At 42.6% G+C, this 10,942-nt stretch overlaps 1 protein-coding gene across 1 annotated transcript in view; it reads left to right on the top strand.

Annotated features, from left to right (window-relative positions):
• The window catches only part of Fam120c (family with sequence similarity 120C), a 130,919-nt gene that overhangs the window by 116,800 nt on the left and 3,177 nt on the right, over positions 1 to 10,942 (top strand). Inside the window, exons 13-15 of the mRNA XM_013035804.1 lie at positions 1,434 to 1,635; positions 6,003 to 6,141; positions 6,502 to 6,559. Coding sequence (XP_012891258.1) covers positions 1,434 to 1,635; positions 6,003 to 6,141; positions 6,502 to 6,559 — 399 coding nt within the window. The remainder of the gene's footprint in view (positions 1 to 1,433; positions 1,636 to 6,002; positions 6,142 to 6,501; positions 6,560 to 10,942) is intronic.

Raw genomic sequence — 10,942 nt, 5'->3', positions numbered from 1 at the left:
TTTGTTGCTTTGTATGTCCCTCCCCCATGGTTTAACCCCTGCTTTCACTGTATTTGAGGTTGGTATAATTTGTGGAGGGGAAGGGAAAAAAGCAAATTGTTTAAATATGGATACAGGTGGACCCATTGCAACAATGAGATATACAAGTCGTTATGTCGAAAAACGAACTTTACAACATTGGCCATTGGGAGTTTGGGGGGGAGTGGAAGATGGGAAGGGATGGGAAGGGGAAACAAAGGAGGAGGCAACAATGCTTGATAAGAAATGTACTCATTACCTTACCCACGTAATTATAACCCCTCTGTATGGTATTTTCACAATTAAAAAAAAAGCCAAGTAAGAGTGTGAGTTCAAGTACCAGTACTGGCACACACACACACACACACACACACACACACACACACACACACACCCATGCACAGAAGAACGAAATGGAAGAAAGTAAATAAAATTGATGACAACATAGAAACAAAGGAATTTATTGCAGTAAAAACTTGCAAACCTGGGGGAAAGCAAGAAAGGAAAACTTTAGTCACTCTTATAACAAGGTGTGGCATACTAGTTTCAGCAACCCTCCTTTTTGTAATGCATGCTATTTTCTGTTTTGATAAATAAAATTTTATTGCAGTACAGCCACATTTATCCATTTGCATATTCCTGTGACTTCTCTTATGTTACAATTAGCATAGAATAATTGTAGCAGAGACAATGTGGTTTGCAAAACTTTAAATATTTACAATCCTGCACTTTAGAGAAGAATTGTGTTCACTTCTGAAATGGAGGTACTTACTTATCCTGTCAGAAACTCAAGGTCTCCAATCCTGGGTATTTGGGGGCAGAGGTTAAAAGGCTTTGTATATATCAGGGTCTTGTTCTTTTTTAGCTAATTTCTTCCCTCTCCTTTAAAAAAATTGCCTTACTTATTGCCAGTTTTTTCATCAACCATCAGTATATCCTTATTCCATTTGCATTGACTTGGTTATTGTGTCCTGTAGGCCTTAACAGGAACTAATCTTGACCGTGATGTGGTTTCATGCATGGAGCTGACAGCTTCCTTTCCAGAAGCCTTCCTATGCATGTAATCTGACATCATTGAACTCTATATTCAATTCTCTTTTTGGGGGGCGGGGGTCAGTCATGGGGTCTGAACTCTGGGCCTGGGCACTGTCCCTCAGCTCTTCAGCTAAGGGCTAGCAGTCTACCACTTGAGCCACAGCACCATTTCTGGCTTTTTCTGCTTATGTAGTGCTGAGGAATTGAACCCAGGGCCTCATGCATGTAAGGCAAGCACTCTACCACTGAGCCACCTTCCCAGCCCTCATATTCAGTTCTCTTAAGGGGAAATAGAATGGAAAATTGCACCTAGAGTACCTGACACATGGGAAAAGTTTGAAAAATAGCAGATGTGGTTATTGTGCTCTTTTCTTTCAAAGGCTGACCTGGCAACCAAAGTAGAAAAGATGAGGCAGAGTATCCTTGAAGGAGTCAACATGAATCATCCACCACCTTCTGCTCTTCTTCCATCACCGACTTTTGTACCACCCATGGTACCATCTCTCTACCCGGTTTCACTTTATTCCCGAGCCATGGGCTCAATGCCACCTCCTCCTCAAGCAAGAAGCAGGGGGTTTGCAGGTCAGTACTTAAGAATAATGTATTTGCCATCTAATTTTGTTGTGGGTTTTTTTGGTAAGAATATTGCGGTTTGAACTCAGGGCCTCATGCTCTTTCTTAGCTTTTTTGCTCAAGGCTGGCACTCTGCCACTGGAGCCACACCTTCACTTCCAGTGCTTTGCTTGTTCATTGAAGATAAATCTTTCAAGTTTATCTGGCTGGGGTAGCTTTGAACTGGGATCTTTAGATCTCAGCCTTCAGAATATCTTGGATTATAGGCATGAGCCACTGGTGCTTGGCTTCTAATTTAATTCTTAATTACCTACCCAGTACTCGCCAGTTACAGAATCTCTAGGATTTTTTTTGTTTGGTTGTTTATTTTTTGTCAGTTGTGCAGCTTGAACTTGGGGACTGGGTGCTTCCCTGAGCCCTTTTGCTCAAGGCCAGCACTCTACCACTTTGAACCATGGCTCCACATCGGTGTGCTGATGGTTAATTGGAGAAAAGATTCTCACAGACTTTCCTTGCCCAGGCTAGCTTTGGACCCTGATCCTCAGATCTCGGCCTCTGAAGTAGCTAGGATTACAGGCATGAGCCACCAACATCAGACGAATCTCTAGTTTTATATTCATTTTTATCTCATTTATATTCTATGCTATGTTGTGGTAGTTTGAAGAGTAGCTCATTGTGATAGAAGGCGATAGCTTGAGAAAAAAGAAAGATCATCAAATTCCTAGTACTTTCTGTAGAGTTGTTCGGGTCCCAGCAATGTGACTCTTACCAAAACCCAAATTGTGGTATCTAGACTCATGAAAAAGATAGGTGTTACATCATCATTTTGAGAACAATAATTCATGTGAGCTGGATCTTATTTTATTCATTTCTTATAGATAATTGCCCATAGGAGATTATAAGAAGGGCAATGGGGCTGGGCGCCCATTATGGGTTCATGCCTGTAATCCTAGCTGTTCAGGAAGCTGAGAACTGAGGATCATGGTTTGAAGTCAGCCTGGGCAAGAAAGCCCAGGTAGGAAAGTCTGTGAGACTCTTAGTCTCCAATAAACTTCTCAGAAAAAAAGCCAGAAGTGGTGCTATGGCTCAAGTGGTAGGTAGAGTGCTAACCTTGAACAAATGCAGCTCAGGGACAGTGCTCAGGCCCAGAGTTCAAGCCACAGCACTGGCCAAAAAAAAAATGGTAGTATAGTGGGAGTGAAGGCCAGTGTTGGAAGATGCTGGTGGTTTGATGTAGCCTTATTTACTCTGGGGATAGATTTGACACATTTCCTTTCTTCGACTCCAGAAGCATCGAGAGAAACATCATGTTCATGTTCCCCAAAGGAATAGCAATTTAGTGAAGAAATCTTCACACGAATACCTCTATATACACACACATATGTCTAAATTATGGAGACAGCCTGATGTGCTGTTTTTGATAATATTTTTATTGTTGTTGTAAAGATGATATACAGAGGGCTTATAATTTCATAAGCCAGGTAATGAGTACATTTAGTTTTGGACAATATCATCTCTTTGGGCTGCCTCTTATTAAGGAATAGATAAACATGCCTAGGTAACTCAGATACTGATTTTGATACTTCAAACAACATATAACCTGGTTAAACAAGAATATTTTTATTTATTTATTTATTTTTAATTTTTTTTTTAATTTTGGGTCCGGTCATGGGGCCTGAACTCTGGGCCTGGGCGCTGTCCCTCAGCTCTTCAGCTCAAGGCTAGTGCTCTACCACTTGAGCCACAGTGCCACTTCTGGCTTTTTGCTTATGTGGTGCTGATGAATTGAACCCAGGGCCTCAAGCATGCAAGGTAAACACTCTACCACTGAGCCACCTTCCCAGCCCTAAACAAGAATATTTTTTGTGTGGTGCTGGGGATAGAATCCAAGACCTTGTATGTGCTAGGCAGCGAAATGTTCTACCACTAAGCTGTATCTCCAACCCTGAAGCTGGCTATATTTTTTTCTTTGTTGGTCATGGGGCTTGAACTTAGGGCCTGGACACTGTCTCTGAGCTTTTTTGCTCAAGGCTAATGCTCTACTACTTTGAGCCATGGATCCACTTCCAGTTTTCTGGTGATAAATTGGAGATAAGTCCCATGGTCTTTCCTGCCTGGGATGGATTCGAACCACAATCTTCACATCTCAGCCTCCTGAGTAGCTAGTATTACAGGTGTGAGCCACCAGTGCCTGGTGAAGCTAGATATTTTAGTGGGGACATTTTCACATGAAATAGCAAAACTCTATGACCAGGTACGTGTATCATTGCTATGGATGAAAGTGTGTGCTATCTATTGCTCCTCTATAAAAATATGAAAGCTAGAAGTTGACATTAGTCTTAAAGTCACAGAATTCAGCATGGATATTTAGTTTAAGTATTGGCTTTCATGAGCAGTATGAAAGTTAGCTCCAATATAACCCTTTGTTGATTCAAATAATGGTCTAGTTTTACAAATGAAGGAGCCAGCCATTCTATACCTTTAAGGTGACAAAAATACATCTCTCATTTGATTTTCTGTGTTTATTTTATTATATAAGTCTCACTAGTCACTTTGATTAATGCCACATTCCTGGAAGGTCCTCCCCATTGCCCCAGTACCAGTGGTACTTCAGTTACTGGTGGCTCACAAGAGCATCCTGCCTCCTCAGAGGATACAATAAGATTGTCAAGTACGTTTTTCTTGTCCCTCTTAGGAGACTAGTTCCTAGCTCCTTAGATTTCAATTTATTCATTTGTTTGCTTGCTTACTTATTTATTTTTTTACTTACTTATTTATTTCATGTGTGCCAGTGCTGGGCACTGTCCCTCAAGGCTAACACTCCAATTGAGCCACAGCTTCACTTCTGGCTGTTTGGTGATTACTTGGAGAAAAGAGTCTCACAGACTTTCCTGTTTGGGCTAGCTTCAAACCACAGTCCTCAGATCTCAGCCTCCTTAGTAGCTAAGATTATAGGTGTGAGCTACTGGCACCTGGCTAGGTCTCTCACTTTTATATAAACAAAGGTCTCATTTCTAGCAACCTGTTAAATGAATTGCAGATAGTTAGCTTTTTCTTTCTATTTTTGGTCAGAGATTAGGAATCAAACTCTGTACCTGATACTTTTGCTTATTGGCTAGCACTGTACCAAGTGAACTATGCCATCAACCCCAACTTTGGCTTTTTTTTTTGCCAGTCCTGGGGCTTGAACTCAGGGCTTGGGCACTGGCCCTGAGCTTCTTTAACTCAAGGCTAGCGCTCTACCACTTGAGCCACAGAGCCACTTTGGGCGTTTTCTGTTTATGTGGTACTGAGGAACCAAACCCAGGGCTTCCTGCATACCAGGTAAGCACTCTACCACTGAGCCACATTTTCAACCTGAAGCAAAAATTTCTTAAATAAATTAAATAATTAAATGTCCCAAACCACAAGAAATATAATTCATTTTCTCAAGAAATGTCTGAGGGGCTGGGAAGGTGGCTCAGTGGTACAGTGCTTGCCTCACATGCATGAGGCCCTGGGTTTGATTCCTCAGCACCACATAAGCCAAAAAAGCCAGAAGTGGCGCTGTGGCTCAAGTGGTAGAGCACTAGCCTTGAGCTGAACAGCTGAGGGACAGCATCTAGGCCCAGAGTTCAAGCCCCACAACCGACAAAAGAAAAAAAAAAGAAAAGTGTGAGGCTATATCCTAGCTACTCAGGAGACTTAAGATTTGAGAACCTCTGAAGCCAACTTGGGCAGATACATCTGAGAGATTCTTACCTCCAATTTACTAGCAAAATGCCAGAACTTGAGGTGTGGCTTAAGTAGTAGAGCACCAGCCATGAGCCAAAACACTGAGCAAACAAGTTGAAGCCCTGAGTTCAAACCCCATTACAAGCCTAAAGAAAATAAAATAAAAAAGCAATACTGATTCCTACTGTGACAGATCTTTATTTGAAAAATGAATCCCTCACAACTCAGTTACTAAAGTATGTGTGTGTATAGATCTCTCTCCCTATATTTTCTTATCACAGCCCCTTACTATCACAAAGTCTTCTTATCAAAGATAAGTAGAAATAAGCATAAGTAGAGTAGGGTGCCAGTGTCTCATGCCTATAATCCTAGCTACTTAGAAGGCTGAGATCTAAGAATCATGGTTCAAAGCCAGCCCGGGCAGGAAAGTCTGTGAGACTCCTATCTCCAATTAAGCACCAAAAAGCCAGAAGTGGCACTGTGGCTCAAGCGGTAGAGTGCTAACCTTGAGCAAAAGAAGCTCAGGGACAGGGCCTGGGCCTTGAGTTCTAGCCCCAGGACTGGCACAGAAAAAGAGTAAGTAGGTTGTAGGATCTTTTGCTCAACCTCTTGTTCTATCCTACACTTCCCATTCATTTGTTCTTTCCTTTCTGTATTGCTAGGTCTCCATCCAATCCCTCCTCAAGGAGGAAAACTAGAGATTGCTGGGATGGTGGTGGGCCAGTGGGCTGGCAGCAGATCCTCCAGAGGTCGAGGATCCTTTGGCATGCAGGTGGTTTCTGTTGGTGGGCCTGGAAAAGGGTATGTATGTATTCAAATAGGTTTGTATGAGCTGGTATCAGTCAAGATGTCCCTGGGAAAATGCCCAGCTGTTGAATCCTGTTCAGGAGCCTTAACCAGTTTTCAACTTGGTTTAACAAACAATAATAACCCTGCCTCGAAGAAAGAATTTTCATAATGAAGGAGAATATGGGAAACAAAACAATTCAATATAACAGGGAATATATATTCAATATAACAGAGGTTGAGAGTAGTCAACACTAAGGAGGGGCATCTCACTTAACAGGGCCAACTTCCTAGAGATGAGTAGATACCAGAATAAAAAGGGGGATATGAGCTTTCTGTGTTTCTCATTATCACCTTTCCTTCCACTTATTAAAGGCATGGAAAAGAACCAAGTGGTAGAGGGCCCAAAGGACACAAAAAAGGAAGTAAACAAGTAAGTACCTCTTTTTTTTTGTCAGTTGTGGGGATTGAAATCAGGGCTTGGGTGCTTTCCCTGAGCTCTTGTGCTCAAGGCTAGCACTCTACCACTTTGAGCCACACCTCCAGTTCCTGTTCTCTGGTGGTTAATTGGAGATAAGAGTCTTGTGGACTTTCCTACCTAGGCTGGCTTCAAACTATAATCCTCAGATCTTAGCCTCCTGAGTAGCTATGATTAGAGGCGTGAGCCACCAAGGCCCAGCTATAGTAAGTACCTCTCTTGAAATTATCTTGCTTCCGTGGCTGTGTGTGTGTGTGTGTGTGTGTGTGTGTGTGTGTGTGTGTGTGTGTGTGCGTGCGTGCGCACACACATGCATGTGTGTGTGTGTGTGTGTGTGTGTGTGTGCGCGTGCGCACACACATGCATGCACCAGTCCTGGGGCTTGAACTTTGGACCTAAGTCCTGTCCCTGAACGTTTTTTGCTCAAGGCTAATGCTCTACCACTTGAGCCACAGCTCCGCTTCTGGCTTTTTGGTGGTTAATTAGTGATAACAGTCTCATGGACTTTCCTGCCTAGGCTGGTTTGGAACCTTGATCTTCAGATCTCAGCCTCTGTTTGATAAATCTTGCACCTTGTAGCTAAATCGTGAGAGATCACCTGAGGCATAAAAACCTGAACTGCTGATGGGAAGCAGCTTTCTCACCTTGTGTAGGCATTAAACTTCATTCCTCTCCTCTCCAGCAGTGAGGTCTGGTGAGGGTTAGTCATCTAAAACTTTTCCTTCAGGGCTACAGAGGCTTGGCCTTTTCTCTAAGTAAGACAACAAGATAGAAATGAGACACATGCCCTGAAGACCTTGCCTTGCATAGTATGTGCTACATAAAGCCAGAAAGAGGTCAGAGTGAAGCTAACAGAATGTCTGCAGCCTGGTTGAGCTGCTTCTTTTTTTTTTTTTTTTTGGTCCGGTCGTGGGGCCTGAACTCTGGGCCTGGGTGCTGTCCCTCAGCTCTTCAGCTCAAGGCTAGCGCTCTACCACTTGAGCCACAGCACCACTTCCGGCTTTTTTTTTCTGCTTCTGGGGTGCTGAGGAATCGAACCCAGGGCCTCAAGCATGCAAGGCAAGCACTGTACCACTGAGCCACCTTCCCAGCCCTGGCTGAGCTTCTAAAGAGAAAGGCCAGCAACAAAGATGCTTAGAAAATTGGACTTATGCTTTGCAGAATATGTGGGAGGGAGGCATTGTCATTCTGCTTAGTCTTAACAACTCAGATCTTCATTTTCTTCTTGTCTTGATTGTATCATAGTTCCTATGGGTCCTTGTTCCTCATTAGACATGCCCCACCTCCAAATATAAACAATGAGAAACTATTCTTTTTAAATTATGCGGTTATCATGGTTGATTTCAAGACTTCCCACTCCCTGGGCTTGCTTGTTTGACTGGTGCTCTACTACTATAGCCATACTTCCATGCTGGTTATTTTGAAGAGAGTCTCTCAGACTTTTCTGCAAAGACTAGCCAAAAATCAGGATCCTCTGGATCTCAGCCTCCTGAGTAGTTAGGACTATAGACATGAGCCACCAGTCCCCCGGTAAAAACTATTCGCTTGTGTGTGTGCGTGCGTGCGTGCGTGCGTGCACACGCATGCCCATAAACGTGCATGCACGCCAGTCCTGGGGCTTAAACTTGGGGCCTGGGCACTGTCTCTAAGGGTTTTTGTTCATGGCTAGCACTCTTCTGCTTGAGCCACAAACTCCACTTCTGATTTTCTGGTGATTAATTGGAGATAAGAGTCTCATGGACTTCCCTGCTTGGGCTAGCTTTGGACTGTGATCCTCAGATCTCAGCCCCCTGAGTAGCTAGGATTACAGGCAGGAGCCCACAGCACCTGGATGAACTATGCAAAATCATATACTGAGGCTATTGTCATATGTCGGTTGTAGTGCTTGTATGGTGTACATAAATCCCAGAGTTGATCCCTAGTGCCATCAAACAAATAAAAATATCTTGTGCCAGATTTAAAGTGCTACTATCCTTATACTATATTTAGAGCTAATGTTTCTTAAGTGCCTGCTTTCTGCCAAGGCCTCTTCCACTAATAATTTTGTTATTAGTTCTTAATCATAAATACAAGTTTCCTTTAGTGTTATTTTGAGCCCAAAGTGGAAAAACACAAAACATTTTTTAATGAATTCCAAAGCCAGTGAGTTTGGATGTTTTTTAAACCTTCCCAGAACTTTTCAATAAGATAAAAAGTATTATGTCCAGAAAAAAAACTAGTCATCCAGTAAAGTTCCCATAAAGTGTCACAGCCTTTGTGAATTCACTATGACTCAGGGTCTGATCATCAGGCATATAGTCTGAAAAACCTATTTTTAGTACAAAAAAGAATAGATCCATCGCTCTGGTTGACTCACACTACCCAATATCACAGAAATAGCTATGTGATTATGACTGGGGGTCTTAAAGGGAAAAGGAAGGGAATAAGATATAAGTACTGATTTTTGATCATAAGAAATGCTTACGAAGTCTGGCACCTGTGACTCATTCCTGTAATCCTAGCTACTCAGGTGACTGAGATCTAAGGATCAAATACCAAAGCCAGCCTGGGCAGGAAAATTCATGAGACTTTTTTTGCCAGCCCTGGGGCCTGAACTCAGGGCCTGATCACTGTCCCAGAGCTTCTTTTGCTCAAGGCTGCCACTCTACCACTTGAGCCACAGTGCCACTTCTGGCTTTTTCTGTTTATGTGGTACTAAGGAGTCAAACACAGGGCTTCATGCATGCTAGGCAAGCACTCTACCACTAGCCCATATTTCCAGCCTCATGATACTCTTATCTCCAATTAATCACAAAAATCCAGAAGTGGGGATGTGGCTCAAGTGGTAGACCACCCTCCTTGAGCACACAAGCTCAGGAACAGAGCCCAGGCCCAGATTTCAAGCTCTAAAAACAGCAAAAAAAGAAATCAGTCAGGCACCAGTGGCTCACACCTGTAATCCTAGCTACTTAGGAGGCTGAGATATGAGTATCTATCTCAGTTCGAAGCCAGCCCAGACAGGAAAGTCTGTGAAACTCTTATCTCCAGAAAACCGGAAGTGGTGCTGTGGCTCAAATGGTAGAACGCTAGCCTTGAGCTGAAGAGCTCAGGGACAGGGCCCAGGCCCAGAGTTCAAGCCCCACGATCAACAACAACAAAAATCAGCAAGTAGGCAGCGGGAGCTGTGTTCAGGAAATACATATTAGATTAAAACAAAATCAATGCAAGAGTTTCCCTAGAGTAGATAATAGTTACCCACAGCAATTCTAGTTAAGAGAAAGATTTCCCTTTTTCTTATCCATAAGATAGGAGGAGTAATATGTACTTCATAGGTTTTGTAATGATTTAATGAGACACTGCAAATAATGTAGTTTAGAACATGTTGTGTCTGGCATGTAGTAAGAACTCAGTAAATTGGCTGATCTTGTGGCATACACCTGTAATCCTCAGGATACAGCATGCTGAGGTAGGAGGATCATGAGTTTGAAGTCTGGGCTACATAGTGAAACCCATCTTAAACCAAAAAAGACCTCAATAAACAGTGACATCATTGTTGCAATTTCAAGCAGACTTCTGATACTAGGCCCTTTGTGACTTGGTCTAAGAGAAAGAAAACTGGCAGTGATGTTTAAAATTATGTGTACTCAGTCAGACATGGGTCTGACTCTTGTCTCTAGCAGTGAGAGTTGTTAACTATATTGGAATCTACGCGGTGCAGGGCTATGGAATTAGTTAGCTCAGGCTGTAGATAATTTAGGGCAAAACCCTCATTCTTCTGAACCTGAGTTTCTTCCCATTTAAAACAGAGTAATCAGGGCTGGGAAGGTGGCTCAGTGTTAGAGCGCTTGCCTTGCATGCATGAGGCCCTAGGTTCGATTCCTCAGCACCACATAAGCAAAAACAAAAAAGCCGGAAGTGGTGCTGTGGTTCAAGTGGTAGAGCACTGGCCTTGAGCTGAAGAGCTGAGGGACAGCGCTCAGGCCCAGAGTTCAGGCCCCACGACCGGACCAAAAAAATAAATAAATAAGTAAAACAGAGTAATTAGTACCTAACAGGGTATTCATATGGTTTTGATAAGCTCATGTATTGTTAAGAGTTATTGAAAAATACTAAGTGTGCATGTATTAAAATATCACAATGAAATACCTTTGTACAATTAATATATGCCAGTAAAAAGAGGAAAAAAAGTAAACACAATATACCATAAATTTTTAATAAGTTTTTTCATTGTGAAAATACCGTACAGAGGGGTTACAATCACATGAGCAAGGTAATGAGTACATTTCTTATCAAGCATTGTTGCCTCCTCCTTTGTTTTTCCCCTACCATCCCTTCCCTCCCACCTCCACCTACATTCCT

This window comes from Dipodomys ordii, unplaced genomic scaffold (assembly GCF_000151885.1).
Source record: "Dipodomys ordii isolate 6190 unplaced genomic scaffold, Dord_2.0 Scaffold221, whole genome shotgun sequence".
NCBI classification, from domain to species: Eukaryota; Metazoa; Chordata; class Mammalia; order Rodentia; family Heteromyidae; genus Dipodomys; species Dipodomys ordii.
The sequence above is the reverse complement of the archived record's forward strand: the minus strand, read 5'-3'. Positions and strand labels throughout refer to the sequence as shown.